Genomic DNA, 19554 nt, shown 5'->3' on the forward strand with positions numbered 1-19554 from the left:
TATGCCCCTGGCTACCTACTCTGGGCAAATATACCCCTGGCTACCTACTCTGGGCTCATATACCCCTGGCTACCTACTCTGGGCACATATACCCCTGCCTACATATACTGGGCATATACCCCTGGCTACCTACTCTGGGCACATATACCCCTGGCTACCTACTCAGGGCACATATACCCCTGGCTACCTACTCTGGGCACATATACCCCTGCCTACATATACTGGGCACATATACTCCTAACTACATATACTGGGCATATACCCCTGACTACCTACTCTGGGCACATATACCCCTGGCTACCTACTCTGGGCACATATACCCCTGCCTACATATACTGGGCACATATACCCCTAACTACATATACTGGGTACATATACCCCTGGCTACATATACTGGGCATATATACCCCTGGCTACATATACTGGGCATATATACCCCTGGCTACATATACTGGGCACATATACCTCTGGCTACATATACTGGGGACACATACCCCTGCCTACATATACTGGGCACATATACCCCTGGCTACCTGTTCTGTGGACATCTCTACCCCTGGCTACCTGTTCTGGGGACATCTATACTGCTGGCCACCTATTCTGGGGACACCTATAGACCTGGGGCTACCTATTTTTGGGGAAGCACTGCTGTCAGATTGAGTGTATTTTGGGGAACTGCTGCCAGGTGAGAGGTGTCTACCATATTAAAGGGGCATTCTGCCTATTTATGTGAAATGCTGTCTATTTTAGAGTTGGGCCGAACCTCCGATTTTAGGTTCGCGAACCGGGTTCGCGAACTTTCGCGGAAGGTTCGGTTCGCGTTAAAGTTCGCGAACCGCAATAGACTTCAATGGGGATGCGAACTTTGAAAAAAAAATTTATGCTGGCCACAAAAGTGATGGAAAAGATGTTTCAAGGGGTCTAACACCTGGAGGGGGGCATGGCGGAGTGGGATACACGGCAAAAGTCCCCGGAAAAAATCTGGATTTGACGCAAAGCAGCGTTTTAAGGGCAGAAATCATATTGAATGCTAAATGACAGGCCTAAAGTGCTTTAAAACATCTTGCATGTGTATACATCAATCAGGTAGTGTAATTAAGGTACTGCTTCACACTGACACACCAAACTGTTCACTGAACAGAACAGGTATACAGTGGCGGGTTCACTGAACAGAACAGGTATGCAGTGGCGGGTTCACTGAACAGAACAGGTATACAGTGGCGGGTTCACTGAACAGAACAGGTATACAGTGGCGGGTTCACTGAACAAAACAGGTATGCAGTGGCGGGTTCACTGAACAAAACAGGTATACAGTGGCGGGTTCACTGAACAGAACAGATATGCAGTGGCGGGTTCACTGAACAGAACAGGTATACAGTGGCGGGTTCACTGAACAGAACAGGTATGCTGTGGCGGGTTCACTGAACAGTACAGGTATGCAGTGGCAGGTTCACTGAACAGGTATGCAGTGGTGGGTTCACAGTACAGGTATGCAGTGGTGGGTTCACAGAACAGGTATGCAGTGGTGGGTTCACAGTACAGGTATGCAGTGGTGGGTTCACAGAACAGGTATGCAGTGGTGGGATCACAGAACAGGTATGCAGTGGTGGGTTCACAGAACAGGTATGCAGTGGTGGGTTCACAGAACAGGTATGCAGTGGTGGGTTCACAGAACAGGTATGCAGTGGTGGGTTCACAGAACAGGTATGCAGTGGTGGGTTCACTGAACAGGTATGCAGTGGTGGGTTCACAGAACAGGTATGCAGTGGTGGGTTCACAGAACAGGTATGCAGTGGTGGGTTCACAGTACAGGTATGCAGTGGTGGGTTCACAGAACAGGTATGCAGCCAGGGACAAGCTAAGCCTAACTAATCTTTCCCTATGAGAGAAAGTGTGCAGCAGCTCGCCCTACTCTCACTAATGCAGGCACACGAGTGACCGTAATGGTCGCCGCTGCCTGCCTTTTAGTAGGGGGGGAGTGGCTCCAGGGGCTAGTGTAGCCTAATTGGCTACACTGGGCCTGCTGACTGTGATGTAGAGGGTCAAAGTTGACCCTCATGGTGCATTATGGAGCGAACCGAACTTCCGCAAAAGTTCGCCTGCGGGACGCGAACGCGAACCACGGAAGTTCGCATGGAACCGTTCGCAGGCGAACCGTTCAGCCCAACTCTAGTCTATTTATGTGCCTCATGACTGCTGAATTTGTCTTGTTGGGGGCCTCATGGTTACTGAATTTGTCTTGTTGGGGGCCTCATGATTTGTTGGGGGCCTCAAGATTGCTGAATTTGTCTTGTTAGGGGCCTCATGATTGCTGAATTTGTCTTGTTAGGGGCCCCATGATTGCTGAATTTGTCTTGTTGGGGCCTCAGGATTGCTAAATTTGTCTTGTTGGGGGCCTCATGATTGCTGAGTTGGTCATGTTGGGGGCCTCATGTTTGCTCATGATTGCGGAATTTGTCTTGATGGGGGGGGCTCATGATTACTGAATTTGTCTTGGAACATGCTGGAAGGTACATACTGAGGGAGGGTGGGTGAGCGTGAGCCTGCTAACCTCCATGTACATTTGAAGGGGCGTGACCAAATGTGGAGCACCCATAACCACGCCCACATTTGGTCACGACCCTTCACCTTAGGGGGCGCATTAATAGTCTTTGTCCCCGGGCGCTGAAAACCCTAGCTACGCCTCTGCCTCCAGGCCCACCTTAAGAGCCATCACTGTAATGATTTTGCAGAGTTTAAGAGGCTGAAGAACCAGGAAGGGGGTGGTAAGAGCAGGAGACCCACCGCGCGGCATTCAGGATCAGCAGCAGCATCATCCCTTCTTCATGGTCATCAAGCCACCGCAGCAGCGCAAAAATGCACTTCTTCCTCCAGTGCGCCCTCGGCAGCTCATGCCACAGACATTGAGGCTGGTGAGGCCAGCCAGTCCTCAATGGCCCCCTCTGCTCCCTCCTCAGCTTCCCCCGCAGGACATCGGCAGACCCTGCTGAGTGACAGCTTTCAGGGTTTGACCAAGCATCTGGCCTCAAAGTCGGTTACATGGCGTCTGATAATGGCGCCAACCTGGTGGCCGCACTGCACAGGGGACACCTCTACCACATCCACTGCTTGGCCCACGTCTTCAATTTGGTGGTGCAGTGCTTCCTGCGCACCTACCCGGGGTTGGACCTGCTGCTGGAAGATGCCATTTCCACCGATCCGACACTGCCTCTGCAACCCTGGCTGACCTGCAGCAGCACGAGGGACTGCCATCACACCACCTAATCATAGATGTCCCAACTCGCTGGAACTCGACCCTGGCGATGTTGGAGCAGCTGTGGGAGCACAGGATGACTCTTTGCAGGTACATCTGTGAGGAAAACGTCTACAGCCCCACCAACCTGCAAGTGATCTCCGCTGCTCAGTGGACACACATGCAGCAAGTTTGCCTGGTCTTGACTCCCTTCCTGCAGGGAACCAAGATAGTGAGCCAGGAGCGGGCATCCGTCTGTGAGTGAGTGCCCCAGGTTTGCCTGCTGGACAGCGTGCTGTGTTATCTGATGGAAGAGGGGGAGGCAGCCCTGAGCCAGCTGGATCAGGAGCAAACAGCACAGCCCACCTCACATGAGGATGACGACTTACAGGTAGTGGAGGAGGAGTTGGAGGTCCTTAATCTGGATGCTGAGGGGGAGTAGCAGAGTGCCGCTGCCATTGTGCGGGGGTTGTGGTTTCAGGAGGACATGGCGCAGGAAGATGGGGACAGGCATGTCCTCTCGGGGGACGAAAACGTAGATTGCCTGCCAATGCCCGCCTCTTCCCCATGGCTATGCACATTTTGCGCTGTGTTCACAGGGACCCCCGGGTGATCTAGATACGTGGAAGGGAGGACATCTGGATCACCTTGATCCTGTACTCGTGTCTGAAGGGGAAGCTGGGACAGGTCATGTCGCCATCTACCACCGAGCACTGCACAAGGGAGTTGCAGGGGGCCCTTGTGCGCAGACTGCAGGAAGCATTCCCCAGCCTTCCACCCCCACTGTTGCTGTTCTTCCAACCCAGCAACAGGTGCCTGCGGCCACCAGCAGCAGAAGGAGCATTCGGCGCCCCAGAGACCTGCTGAGCCTAACGAAGAGCCTGTATGCTGTGCAGCTGCCCAGAGGCCAGAGCAGAGGTGGCAGCCACAGCATCCTCCTCCAACCAGCACCAGCAGGGATTGACCAGCATGGTGTCTGACTACATGGGGTCATTCAACGGGCTTAAAACCGACAGCCCTGTGGACCCCATGGAGTACTGGGTCAAGAGACTGAAGATCTGGAGGGAGCTTGCCAAGTAGTGGTGTTCGGATACCCCTGATCACGGATTCAAGTAAATCCGGCCACGGCGGAATGGAAATCCGGATTAGCCATGATTGCGATCCAGATTTGAAACAGACTTCCAAATTCAACTTGGATTTTCACTGTGATTGCGTGTAAAATCCGTGATCACGGATTAGACTTTAATGTAGCAAAGCCCCCATACATTCTACAACCCCCAAAATTGCATGGATTGTAAAGGTGAGAAGGTGCTACAACTTAAAAAAAATTAAAAAAGAACTTTTAGTTTTTGAGAAAATCAATTTTAAAGTTAAAATAAAACTTTAAGGGCTTGATTCACAAAGCAGTGCTAAGTGTTAGCACGTTTGCGAAAAGCCCCTTATCACACCCAAACACAGTTTGGGTGTGATTCGCGCAAAGTCCCGCGCAGAAAACTTTGTGCGCGCAGTGCGGTGTGCGCGAAATATCGCATCGCGGTGCGACTTTAACGGCGCATTCGATGCCCCTATAAGGTCGCATGGGGTGCGCCTTTAACGGAGCATGAGTTGCACCGCGATGCGAAGTATTGTGTGCACCGCGCAATCAGATTTGCAAAACGGTATTAACCCAGTTGGCACCCTAGTTATCACACCCAAAGTCTTTTAGGCGTGCTAACTGGGTTAGCACCGCTTTGTGAATCAAGCCCCAAATGTGGCTATTAATTTGTAATAATTGGTTTTAAACATGGAAATACACTTTAAGCAATCACCCTAGCAAACTATAACCATGCAGGCAAGTGATGATGAGTCCCAATGGCACCTGGCGGTGGTGGTACCACAGGATGAGGATGAGTGGACAATGCCACAAAACCACCCAGAGAGGTTTGTGTAATTTTTCTGTTCTCTCTTGCAGCAACAGCAATGACATGGCAGCAGAGTTGTATGTGGACCCTGGCAGTGGGAACACAGACTTTAGTAGTAAATTACAACATCGGCGGAAGCAGGAGCACTAAATAGTCAGTGGCAGCATAGAAGACTATGGCACCGTCACTGGTGGTATCACAGCATGATAATGCTGCCCAAAAATTTTATGCATCCGTTGACCCTGGCGGTGGGAACACAGGCTTTAGTAGTGAAACTCAGTGGAAGCAGGAGGAGGCATAAGCGGTCAGTGCGGCAGCACAAAATACTAAGGGACCTCACTGGTGGTACCACAGCATAATAATGGTGCCCAACAATGATATGCATCCGTGGATCCTGGCGGTGGGAACACAGACTGCAGTAGGAAAATGCCGCATAAGGAGCAGTGCATGTCATCAGCAGCAGCATATCAGGCCATGTGACATGATGGGTGTCACCACAGAAAAAAATTAAATTAACCAGGCCAATTAGGAGTACTAGGTTCTAACTTGCTTTGGAAAGGCAAGCATTATAAAAATTCACAGCCACTTCAGGTCCCCCTGTCACCAACAGCAGGGGCCAGGAACTTACCCTCTACATCTCTCGGAGAGGACACTAGAAGGGGGCAGGACAGGACTTGCAGGGCGTAATGGGCAAGCTCCGTACAGATCTCCAGTCTCTTGACCCAGTATTCCATGGGGTCCATGGCAGGCACATCTTCATTTTCGTCCCCCGAGAGGACCTGTCCTCGTCTTCCTGCGCCGTGTCCTCCTGAAACCACCCCCCCACACAGTGGCAGCAGCGCTCTGCTACTCCCCCTCAGCATCCAGATTAGGGACCTCCAACTCCTCCTCCACTATCTGTAAGTCGTCGTCCTCCTACTCCTGTGAGGTGGACTGTACTGCCTGCTCCTGGTCCAGCTGGCTCAGGGCTGCCTCCCGCTCTTTCATCAGATCACTCATCGCCCTGTCCAGCAGGCAAACCAGGGGCACCCACTCACAGACGGATACCTGCTCCCAGCTCACCATCTTGGTTTTCTGCAGGAAGGGAGCCAAGACCAGGCACACTTGCTGCATGTCTGTCCACTGAGCAGCAGAGATCATTTGCAGGTTGGTGGAGCCATTACCGTAGAAGTTTTGCTCACAGACCTATCTCTTAAGCACCGTCCTCTGCTGCCACAGCGGCTCTAACATCGCAGTGAGTTGGGACATCAATGATGAGCCGGTGTGATGGCAGGCCTGCGTGCTGCTGCAGGTCGGCAAGGGTTGCAGAGGCAGTGGCGGAGCGACGGAAATGGCGCCCCAGCTTCCGCGCATCTTCTAGCAGCTGGTCCATCTCAGCGTAGGGGTGCAGAGGAAGCGCTGCACCACCAAATTGAAGACATGGGCCAAGCAGAGGTTGTGTTCAAGCCACCGGGTTGGCTCCATTATCAGACGCCATGTAACCGACTTTGAGGCCGCTGGGGATCAGCCACCTCTGCTCCTGCTCCCTGAGGGCACCCAGGGTGTGGGCAGCCGTAAGATTACCTTCCCCAGGCTGGCCAATTTCAGCTGCACTTCGCAGTGGTGAGGCTTTGCGCTGCTGCTGAGGCGGGCTTGCTTGCTGCGGGGTGTGGAGGGAATGGGATCAGAGGAGCCTGCTGCATCCCCCCTGATCCCGCATGGTGGCACCACCAACTGGCCTGCTGCCGTGCCAGCTGCCACTGCTGAGTTCTTCTCATACCCCTCTTCCACCAATGTCACCCAGTGCGCAGTGAAGGAAAGGTAGCAGCCTGTCCCAAATCAGCTGCTCCAGGAGTCCATGGTGATATGGACCCGCTCACCCACGGTGTGGTCGAGCAAACGGGCCTTGTTTGCCAACACAAACTTGTGCAGTGCTGGGATGGGATGGCAGTCCTTGAAAAGTAGTGGCGGTTGGGGATTGGCCACTCTGGGAACCCAAACTGGAGCAGTGCGCACATATCACTCTCTTCCTGCACCAGGGAGTACGGAAGGAGCTGGGAACACATGACCCGGGCCAGCAAGCTATTCAGCTTCCGGATGCGCCTGTGACCAGGAGGCAGAGGCTTGGTCAAACTCTGAATGCTGTCACTCAGCAGGGCCTGCCGATGTCCTGCAGGGGAAGTTTGAGTAGGCCAATGAGGACTGGATGGCCTCATCAGCCTCAATGTCTGTGGCAAGAGCTGTTAATGGCGCACTGGTGGGAGAAGTGTGTTTTCGTGCTGCTGCGGTAGTTTGGGGACCATGAGGGATGATGCTGCTGCTGATCCTGAATGCCGTGCAGTGGGTCTCCTGCTCTGACCACCCCCTTCCTGGTCCTTTAGCCTCTTAAACTCTGCAAAATCATTACAGTGATGGTGTCACGGAAGAGCCATGAGAAAAGAGAATGCAATCGCAATCGGTTTGCTGCACCGATTGCCATTGACGTGCTAGATCCGAATCTTATGTTTGTGGATACCAGGCAGTCAAGCCTGGTGGTCTCTGTTGTCTTCATAGATGTTAGCAGAGTTCTTTTCATGAGAGCCAAGTATGCTCTCTGATAAGTCTAAAGAAAGAAATGGAGCGCACTATAGTGCATTACCAAGGCTTGGCTTTTATTCGCAAATGTACAAGTAATACTCACAAGATATAGCAATAAAAGACGCTTCTCAGCGGTACAGCCAACCGCTTCACTCTCTGGCAATATGTCGGCGGCGCGCTGTGGCCAGCAGCGCGATCTCCGGTGGACTGGAAGCCGTATCGCTCTGGGAGTGGGCGTGGCTGGAGGTCAGCGTGCATAGGACGTCATGACGCGTTTCGGCGCTCTGCGCCTTCGTCAGATCTGGGTGACATGTGGGTGACAGATGTGGGCGGGGTGGACAGCGGGGGCCAGCGGGGACTTAGCGTCCTGCACGGACGCGTATGCGGCGGGTGAGCGGCGAGTGACGTCGGGTGCGGCGTAGTTACAATGTAACAAAGTTGTTACATTGTAATAACTTTGTTACATTGTAACTGATAGAACATTTCTGAGGATATTGCGAGGGATCATTTATTTAAAGGGACAGGTAAGTATTAATGGTTAATTAAGAATATTAAAGGACTTTTTTCGTGGTTATGTTTTTTGTTCAATTAAAATACTTTTTCTAAGTGTTTGTGTGTTTATTTACTTAACTCTTAAAGGAAATGGGTAAGGGGTACAACAAGTACCTCTATACTCATTTCTCCTGGGAGGGGGGTGGGCATCTGGGGGGACCCCTTTTTAAAGGGGACTCCCAGATTCCACCATGAACCCCCCCCCCAGGAAATCGCGGCCTCCACCTTCACCGCCCATCGGAGGTGGAGAAGAGCCCCTTGTCCTTGGATTGGACAAGGGCTCGGAGGGGGAGGGGAAAGCTTGGCTGCCCCTCCCCTTCCGAGACCCCCCAATCCATGGACCATGCGGGCTGGTATAGTCAGGGTGCGGAGCCCCACGCGGCCGGTGCTCCGCATTCTGGCTATCCCAGCCTGCATGGGGGACAAGGGGTTAAAGGGGTCTGGGAGGGGGGACCCCACGTCGTTTTTTTTATATTTCCCACACTCAGAACGAAGTAAGTAAAACTCTTCCCACTTGGGGGAATCTATGAAAATAATACACTATTGTTATCTGTGCAAAAAAAAACTGACATTTTCCGCATTTAAAAGACATTTTTGCCCTTGAAACTTAAAAATCGATTTTCTCAAAAACTATAAGGTCTTTTTGAAAAAAAAAATTTTTCCTCTTATTCCCACTGATCCCCTTAATATACCCTAGGAATTTGGTGTTCCTAAACTTTAAGCAGGCTTTGCTATTAACCGTTAAAGTCGGCGGGTTTTTAAATGTATACATTTTTACTTTGAAACTTTAACATCGATTTTCTCAAAAACTATAAGGTCTTTTTGAAAAAAAATTGTTTCCTCTTATTCCTCCTGATCTCCTTAATATATTCTCCAAATTTGAGGCTCTTAGCATTTAAGGGGGCTTTGCTATTAACCCTTAAAGTCGGCGGCTTTTTTATATTATACGGAGCGTTACGGTTTAACGCGAAATTACGATAGCGTTTAATGCGAAATTACGGCATGAACAAAACGTGAAATTACGCGTTGAAAATTACGCTTACGGTATTTTCAATTACGATTTTAATGGCAATTACGCTATGCTAATTTCGCATCGTAATCACAAATTTCACATGCGTAATTATAGTAATGCGAAATTACGAAAATTTCGGCTCAACTCTATTCCTGACCAAAACTGAAAAACACAGCTTATATACACTGACATACAGAGGGAGCAGCCGCCTGGACGTGAGGATCCCTCCCTAAAAATAGGTCAAGTGATTTTGTGAAGGGGATGTCTGTGGGATTATTTGGAGAAATCAGGTATGTCAAAAGTATAGGATACAGGATAATAGAGAGGTGATGGAGAGGGAAATAACTGAGGAAGCAGTTATGGCTATGATAAAAGTTATGAAGATGGGTAAATCACCTGGACCTGATGGCTATTCTAAAGAATATTTTTCTACTTTTTGTGACGTGTTGGTGCCCCTTATGTGTAGATTTTTAAATGTGCTTAAAAATGGTAGTACTCTACATAAACAAGTGTTAGAGGCCCATATAACCATTATTCATAAAAAAAATTGAAAAGATCTTTGTCAGAGTTATAGGCCCATTTCATTGTTGAACTTTGATATAAAGGTATTTGTAAAAATGTTAGTGGAAAGAATTAAGCCTTAGCTGGGTTTAGTAATTAAATCTGATAAAGTGGGGTTTGTGCCTGCTAGGAAAGGGAGGGATAATGTGGCTAAATCTATTATGTTATTTAACCACTTGAGGACCACAGTTTTTTTCGCCCCTTAAGGAACAGAGCCTTTTTTTCCATTCAGACCACTGCAGCTTTCACGGTTTATTGCTCGGTCATACAACCTACCACCTAAATGAATTTTACCTCCTTTTCTTGTTACTAATACAGCTTTCTGTTGGTGCTATTTGATTGCTGCTGCGAGTTTTACTTTTTATTATAGGCATCAAAAAAGACATGAATTTTGTCAAAAAAATGACTTTTTTAACTTTCTGTGCTGACATTTTTCAAATAAAGTAAAATTTCCTATACATTTGAGTGCGAAAGTTATTCTGCTACATGTCTTTGATAAATAAAAAACCATTCAGTGTATATTTATTGGATTGGGTAAAAGTTATAGCGTTTACAAACTATGGTGCCAAAAGTGAATTTTCCCATTTTGAAGCATCTCTGCCTTTTCTAACCACCTGTCATGTTTCAAGAGGTGCTAAAATTCCAGGATAGTATAAATACCCCCCAAATGACCCCATTTTGGAAAGAAGACATCCCAAAGTATTCAGTGAGAGGCATGGTGAGTTCATAGAAGATTTTATTTTTTGTCACAAGTTAGCAGAAGATGACACTTTGTGACAAAAAAAAAAGTTTCCATTTCTTCTAACTTGCGACAAAAAAATATGAAATCTGCCACGGACTCACTATGCTCATCTCTGAATACCTTGAAGTGTCTACTTTCCAAAATGGGGTCATTTGTGGGGTGTGTTCACTGTCCTGGCATTTTGGGGGGGGGTGCCTAATTGTAAGCACCCCTGTAAAGCCTAAAGATGCTCATTGGACTTTGGGCCCCTTAGCGCAGTTATGCTGCAAAAAAGTGCCACACATGTGGTATTGTCGTACTCAGGAGAAGTAGTATAATGTGTTTTGGGGTGTATTTTTACACATACCCATGCTGGGTGGGAGAAATATCTCCGTAAATGACAATTTTTGATTTTTTTTACACACAATTGTCTATTTACAGAGATATTTCTCCCACTCAGCTTGGGTATGTGTAAAAATACACCCCAAAACACATTATACTACTTCTCCTGAGTACGGCAATACCACATGTGTGGCACTTTTTTGCACCCTAACTGCGCTAAGGGGCCCAAAGTCCAATGAGTACCTTTAGGATTTCACAGGTCATTTTGCGACATTTGGTTTCAAGACTACTCCTCACGGTTTAGGGCCCCTAAAATGCCAGGGCAGTATAGGAACCCTACAAGTGACCCCATTTTAGAAAGAAGACACCCCAAGGTATTCTGTTAGGAGTATGGTGAGTTCATAGAACATTTTTTTTGCCACAAGTTAGCTGAAAATGACACTTTGTGAAAAAAAAAACAATACAAATCAATTTCCGCTAACTTGTGACAAAAAATAAAATCTTCTATGAACTCATCATACACCTAACAGAATACCTTGGGGTGTCTTCTTTCTAAAATGGGGTCACTTGTGGGTTTCCTATACTGCCCTGGCATTTTAGGGGCCCTAAACCGTGAGGAGTAGTCTGGAAACCAAATGCCGTAAAATGACCCTTGAAATCCTAAAGGTACTCATTGGACTTTGGGCCCCTTAGCGCAGTTAGGGTGCAAAAAAGTGTCACACATGTGGTATCGCCGTACTCAGGAGAAGTAGTATAATGTGTTTTGTGGTGTATTTTTACATATAACCATGCTGGATGGGAGAAATATCTCTGTAAATGACACATTTTTGATTTTTTTTTAAACACAATTGTCTATTTACAGAGATATTTCTCCCACTCAGCATGGGTATGTGTAAAAATACACCCCAAAACACATTATACTACTTCTCCTGAGTACGGCGATACCACATGTGTGGCACTTTTTTGCACCCTAACTGCGCTAAGGGGCCCAAAGTCCAATGAGTACCTTTAGGATTTCACAGGTCATTTTGCGACATTTGGTTTCAAGACTACTCCTCACGGTTTAGGGCCCCTAAAATGCCAGGGCAGTATAGGAACCCCACAAATGACCCCATTTTAGAAAGAAGACACCCCAAGGTATTCCGTTAGATTTTTTTTGTCACAAGTTAGCGGAAATTGATTTTAATTGTGTTTTTTCACAAAGTGTCATTTTCCGCTAACTTGTGACAAAAAATAAAATCTTCTATGAACTCACCATACTCCTAACGGAATACCTTTGGGTGTCTTCTTTCTAAAATGTGGTAATTTGTGGGTTTCCTATACTGCCCCGGCATTTTAGGGGCCCTAAACCGTGAGGAGTAGTCTTGAAACCAAATGTCGCAAAATGACCGGTGAAATCATAAAGGTACTCATTGGATTTTGGGCCCCTTAGCGCACTTGGGGTGCAAAAAAGTGCCACACATGTGGTACCGCCGTACTCAGGAGAAGTAGTATAATGTGTTTTGTGGTGTATTTTTACACATACAGATGCTGGGTGGGAGAAATATCTCTGTAAATGACAAATGTTTGATTTTTTTTACACACAATTGTCCATTTACAGAGAGATTTCTCCCACCCAGCATGGGTATGTATAAAAATACACCCAAAAACACATTATACTACTTCTCCTGAGTACGACGATACCACATGTGTGACACTTTTTTGCAGCCTAGGTGCGCTAAGGGGCCCAACGTCCTATTCACAGGTCATTTTGAGGCATTTGTTTTCTAGACTACTCCTCACAGTTTAGGGCCCCTAAAATGTCAGGGCAGTATAGGAACTCCACAAGTGACCCCATTTTAGAAAGAAGACACCTAAAGGTAACTTCCACTTGTTTTTGGCAGGCTGAAGTTCACCTGAAGTCTGCTGGCCATCAGAGCCTTTCCCACCAGCTGTGCTAACTAGTGCATCTCCTGTGTGTCTTCAACTCCAAGGCACGGTACTCGACGCGAGGAAGCGGTTATTCCGCGAAACGCATTGTCAATCAAAAGTCCCCAATAAAGCTTTTTACTTTCTATACTATATAGCGGAGTGACTACTCTTTTAAGGTAGGACCGTCCGTTATCTTACTTTTACTATTATTATTTTTTATTCGCTATTTTCACTTACCTATAACCAAAAAATACAACACAAACATACTACGGGCGCCTCCTACTTCATTCTATTTGACGTCTTACCCCAAGTTAGGGGTTACCACTCCGGCGAGTGGATCTTTTGAAGGAGTTGCGACCAGATTCGGATAAGACCGAGCGGGGACGGTACTCCCCCGTATGCGCACAAAGTGGTTGCTTGGTTCGCAACCCAATTTTGTGAGTATAAAAGCATATATTTTCGTTCAAACTATCACCTTAACTCAACATACTACACCAGATTGGGCTCCCGGCTTCTCCTCCCGCCCTTTTCTTGTTTCCTTCACTACAGCCCATTTTAGAAAGAAGACACCCCAAGGTATTCCGTTAGGTGTATGGTGAGTTCATAGAAGATTTTATTTTTTGTCACAAGTTAGTGAAAAATGACACTTTGTGAAAAAAACAATAAAAATCAATTTCCGTTAACTGTTGACAAAAAATAAAATCTTCTATGAACTCGTCATACACCTAACAGAATACCTTGGGGTGTCTTTTTTCTAAAATGGGGTCACTTGTGGGGTTCCTATACTGCCCTGGCATTTTACGGGCCCAAAACCGTGAGTAGTCTGGAAACCAAATTTCTCAAAATGACTGTTCAGGGGTATAAACATCTGCAAATTTTGATGACAGGTGGTCTATGACGGGGCCAATTTTGTGGAACCAGTCATAAGCAGGGTGGCCTCTTAGATGACAGGTTGTATTGGGCCTGATTTGATGGATAGGAGTGCTAGGGGGGTGACAGGAGGTGATTGATGGGTGTCTCAGGGGGTGGTTAGAGGGAAAAATAGATGCAATCAATGCACTGGGGAGGTGATCGGAAGGGGGTCTGAGGGGGCTCTGAGGGTTTGGCCGAGTGATCAAGAGCCCACACGGGGCAAATTAGGGCCTGATCTGATGGGTAGGTGTGCTAGGGGGTGACAGGTGGTGACAGGAGGTGATTGATGGGTGTCTCAAGGTGTGATTAGAGGGGGGAAATAGATGCAAGCAATGCACTGGCGAGGTGATCAGGGCTGGGGTCTGAGTGCGTTCTGAGGGTGTGGGCGAGTGATTGGGTGCCCTAGGGGCAGAAAGGGGTCTAATCTGATGGGTAGCAGTGACAGGGGCTGATTGATGGGTGATCAGTGGGTGATTAGATGGCAGAACAGATGTAAACAATGCACTTTGGAGGTGATCTGAGGGTAGGTCTGGGGAAATCTGATGGTGTGGGTGGGTGATCAGATTGCCCGCCAGGGGCAGGTTAGGGGCTGATTGATCGGTGGCAGTGACAGGGGGTGATTGATGGGTGATTGATAGGTGATTGACAGGTGATTGACAGGTGATCAGTGGGTTATTATAGGGAAGAACAGATGTAAATATTGCACTGGCGAATTGATAAGTGGGGGGTCTGAGGGCAATCTGAGCGTGTGGGGCGGGTGATTGGGTGCCCGCAAGGGGCAAATTAGGGTCTATTCTGATGGGTAACAGTGACAGGTGGTGATAGGGGGTGATTGATGGGTAATTAGTGGGTGTTTAGAGGAGAGAACAGATGTAAACACTGCACTTGGGAGGTGATCTGATGTCGGATCTGCGGGCGATCTATAGGTGTGGGTGGGTGATCAAATTGCCCGCAAGGGGCAGGTTAGGGGCTGATTGATGGGTGGCAGTGACAGGGGCTGATTGATGGGTGGCAGTGACAGGGGGTGATTGATGGGTGGCAGTGACAGGGGGTGATTGATGGGTGATTGACAGGTGATCAGTGGATTATTACAGGGAAGAACAGATGTAAATATTGCACTGGCGAATTGATATGGGGGGGGGGGGTCTGAGGGCAATCTGAGCGTGTGGGTGTGTGATTGGGTGCCCGCAAGGGGCAGATTAGGGTCTGATCTGATGGGTAACAGTGAAAGGTGGTGATAGGGGGTGATTTATGGGTGATTGATGGGTAATTAGTGGGTGTTTAGGGTAGAGAACAGATGTAAACACTGTACTTGGGAGGTGATCTGACGTCGGATGTGCGGGCGATCTATTGTTGTGGGTGGGTGATCAGATTGCCCGCAAGGGGCAGGTTAGGGGCTGATTGATCGGTGGCAGTGACAGGGGGTCATTGATGGGTGGAAGTGACAGGGGGTGATGGATGGGTGATTGATAGGTGATTGACAGGTGATTGACAGGTGATCAGTGGGTTATTACAGGGAAGAACAGATGTAAATATTGCACTGGCGAATTGATAAGGGGGGGGTCTGAGGGCAATCTGAGCATGTGGGTGTGTGATTGGGTGCCCGCAAGGGGCAGATTAGGGTCTGATCTGATGGGTAACAGTAAAAGGTGGTGATAGGGGGTGATTGATGGGTGATTGATGGGTAATTAGTGGGTGTTTAGGGTAGAGAACAGATGTAAACACTGCACTTGGGAGGTGATCTGATGTCGGATCTGCGGGTGATCTATTGGTGTGGGTGGGTGATCAGATTGCCCGCAAGGGGCAGGTTAGGGGCTGATTGATCGGTGGCAGAGACAGGGGGTGATTGATGGGTGATTGACATGTGATTGACAGGTGATTGGCAGGTGATCAGGGGGGATAGATGCATACAGTACACAGGGGGGGGGTCTGGGGAGTGTCTGGGGAGAATCTGAGGGGTGGGGGGTGATCAGGAGGGAGCAGGGGGCAGTTTAGGGTTAAAAAAATAGCAGTGACAGAAAGTGACAGGGGGTGATTGATGGGTGATTAGGGGGGTGATTGGGTGCTAACAGTGGTCTGGGGGGTGGGCGAGGGGGGGGGGGTCTGAGGGGTGCTGTGGGCGATCAGGGGGCAGGGGAGGGGGGAAATCAGTGTGCTTGGGTGCAGACTAGGGTGGCTGCAGCCTGCCCTGGTGGTCCCTCGGACACTGGGACCACCAGGGCAGGAGGCAGCCAGTATAATAGGCTTTGTATACATTACAAAGCCTATTATACACTGTACGTGCGGCGATCCGGGTGCTAGTAACCCGCCGGCGCTTCCGAACGGCCGGCGGGTTACAGCGCGAGGGGGGCGGAGCCAGTCGCTGGCAGCTGATCGCGTCACGAATGATGCGATCACCGCATAACCACGCCTGCCCCCGCCTCCACCGATGAGCGTATTGCGGTCGTTTAGGCCCAGTCTTTGCCGCCGCCCATCGGCTGGGGGCGGTCGGCAAGTGGTTAAATGGTCTTCGTTAAAGGGAATTCCTATGATGGTTATGTCAATGGACGTGGAGAAGGCATTTGACAGTGTGAATTGGGATTTTATTAATGCTACATTGAAGTTTGTGGGATTTGGAGAGAATATGTTAAATTGGGTTGGAGCATTATATTCTAATCCTTCTGCTTGGGTTAGAGCGAATGGAGCCCTGTCGGATGCCTTCTCCCTATCTAATGGTACAAAACAAGGTTGCCCGTTATTGACCATTATATTTATTTTGACCTTGGAATTTTTTTTGTTATATTAGGAGATTGGGGAGTATTCATGGGGTGATGGTTGGGAATGAGGAGCATAAGCTGTCAGCATTTGCTGATAGATATTTTATTTTATATAAACGAGTCGTTGGTGTCACTACCTAATTTGTTTGGGGAATTTGAGAGGTATGGTATCTACTCGAAATTTAAGATCAATGTGTCAAAATCTGAGGCGCTTATTGTTTCAATGAGACACTAGTTGTTGAATCAAATTAGAAGTAATTTTTAATTCCCCTTTAGATCTGAGGCAATTAAGTACTTGGGTAGAATGCTTTCGAGTGACCTGTCTAGGTTGTTTTCCCTTAATTTTCTCCCATTGTTAAGTCCTATTAAAAAATATTTGGAAGGGTGGGGAGGAAGAAGGGGTTTTTCGTGGTTTGGGCATATAGATATTATTAAAATGAACGTCTTGCCAAGACTGGTATTCTATGCCAGGTGCGCCTCTAGCCTTCTTGTCACTCCAGGCAAGAAATCCTGTGGCGCCCCCCCCCCCATAAAAAATAAAACAAAAACTATATAGATTATAGAACACTTCACACATGATATAAGCCATCAGAGAGGGATAACTATGAAATGGGGCCCTAGGCAAGATAACACTTTGCCCTCCACTGATGGTCACCTGGCTTATTTAGTTAGATGTGGTGGGGGCTAGCAACCACCAGGCCCCTAAACTCTCTCTAGACCCTAGGCAGCTGCCTAAGTTTGCCTTGTGGATGATCAGCATTGTATGCCATACAGCACATGCTGCCAGTATGCACCTCAAATAAATACAGCATCCACACTACAAGTTCCAATGGCAGTCACATTGCAAGATTGGATTATCAAGCAAGACATTCTTACTTTCAAAATAATTTTTCACAAACATTATGAGATATGCAGATATGTTACCACCTGTTAGGGTAGGACTGGAGTGGGTATATCATGACATTGAAGGGCTGATATGGTAAGGTGGTTTAAGGCCCAGTGCACACTGAGCGGTTTTAGCAGCGATCTGCCAACCGCATCTGTCTGTGAAAACGCTTGGCTAATGTATTTCCATGGGATGGTGCACACCAGCGGTTTGAGGTTTTTAGCAAACTGCAAACGTGCCTCCTGCTGCACATTTGCGGTTTGCAGAAGCGATTCTGCCTCAATATAAAGTATAGGAAAAATGCAAACCGCTCTGAAAAACGCTAGATCAGAGCGGTTTTCCAGGCGTTTTTGTTACAGAAGCTGTTCAGTAACAGCTTTTACTGTAACAGTATTTGTAATCTGCTTCACAAAAACGCTCGGCATGTTTAGAAAACATGCCTAGAATCGCTCTGAAATCTGCTCCAAAAACCGCTAGCGTTTTGAGGATCTGCTAGCAGTTTTGGTGTGCACTGGGCCTAATAGTTTGATTCATAATCCATTCTGGAGATAAGCACAGTGTGTTTGTAGTGTAAGTGATACAAGAGAAGAGAAGTAGAATGGAGGGAGGAAGGGTAGTAGAGGGTCAGAATTGATGACATGGATGAGCAGATATCTATGAGTAGAATAGAGGCTCAGTGGGTAGCACTACTGCATTTTAGTGCTGAGTCCTAGGCTTGAACATTGGCCAGGGCAAAATCTGCATGGAGTTTCTGTCTTCAGACACTTCAGACATTTCCAGCATCCTAAAAAACATACTAATATGTCAACTGGTTTACCCCAAAACAATCCTATATTGAAAATATTAGACTATAACTGTGGTAGGGATTAGATTGTGAGCTCCTCTGAGGACAGTCAGTGACATGACTATGTACTCTGTAAAGTGCTGCAGAATATGTCAGTGCTATATGAATGCATAATAATAATATGGTAGGACATTAGACTATGACTATGGTTGGATTAGATTGTGAGCTCCTCTGGGGACAGTCAGTGACATGACTATGTACTCTGTAAAGTACTGCAGAAGATGTCAGTGCTATATAAATATATGATAATAATAATATGGTCGGACATTACAGTTTGACTATGGTAGGGATGAAATTGTAAGTGAGCAGTCAGTGACATGACTATGTACTCTGTAAAGTGCTGAAGATGTCAGTGCTACATAAATACACAATAATAGTTCCAAATGCTACTGGCTCCCCTGAAGAGTGCTCAGACTAGTGTACATAGTTGTGCACATTGTTCCCCAAGTAGCAGTTGTTTGGTCAGAGAGACAGTGGGAGAGGGAGTATGAGCAGAGGGTGAGGGCGAGCAAAGTTAAGCTCCACACTCACCACAGTGTCTGCAACAACACAGTAGGATGGATCCAGCGAGGTGTCCCCTCATGACAAGCGTCCAGCGATTCATCTTCCTGCCAACGGGTATGCGAGATGTCACGTGATATTACAGGACGGGCGCGAACGAGAAGTCAAGCGACCGCAGTACTTTACGGGGTGTCGTCAAGGATCTTAAAGATCCGATCCTCAGTGACGGTCACTTTTCACCACACAACGCTAAGCGATGTCACGACATCGTGTAAATGACTACTTGTCGCTCAAAAAAAAAATTGATGGACATCGGGAAAATCGTTGGAAAAATCGTGAGGTGGTACATAGCATTAGAGAGAGGGCAAACAGACAGCATTAATGGAAATACATTATTATGCCAGCTTCAATTATAAGTAGTGATGGATGTAATTACACACATTGCTTACATGTCCATTATCATTGTTTGAGCTTTAAATGCTGCCCTCCTATTCACTCGCTCACAATGAAAGACAAAACCTGCAACCCCCACTGTGTCCATTACACACTTCAAACACTGTCCTGGTGAATTCAGGGAGAAGTTCAGGCTGTGTGTCCCAATGGGGAGAGCATCAGATGATCCTACCGCTCCATAGCTAGTCATGGCAAGCGTCCTGACATCTAGACATGCCAGACATTCTAGCAGAGCACAGTGTTGTCTGCAGAGTTTACTGTTTGTTTGTTTGTCTCACTCGCTCTGCAGACTCAGTAACATTTGGGGGTAGGGCGCTGTCACCTCTGTACACTGAATAGTGAGGGACTGTCTCAAATCTTTCTATGAATCCTTATTAGATGCATTCCTAAAAACACTTGTGAGAGTAGAAAACT

General features: G+C 47.7%; 1 protein-coding gene across 1 annotated transcript in view; it reads left to right on the forward strand.

Moving 5' to 3' along the window:
- Positions 1-3302: 3302 nt before the first annotated feature.
- LOC137525973 (uncharacterized) overlaps positions 3303-19554 on the forward strand; it is a 180356-nt gene continuing 164104 nt past the window's right edge. The window contains exon 1 of the mRNA XM_068247183.1: positions 3303-3464. Within this exon, the coding sequence (XP_068103284.1) occupies positions 3303-3464 (162 nt within the window). The remainder of the gene's footprint in view (positions 3465-19554) is intronic.

Source organism: Hyperolius riggenbachi, chromosome 7 (genome assembly GCF_040937935.1).
Source record: "Hyperolius riggenbachi isolate aHypRig1 chromosome 7, aHypRig1.pri, whole genome shotgun sequence".
Lineage (NCBI taxonomy): Eukaryota > Metazoa > Chordata > Amphibia > Anura > Hyperoliidae > Hyperolius > Hyperolius riggenbachi.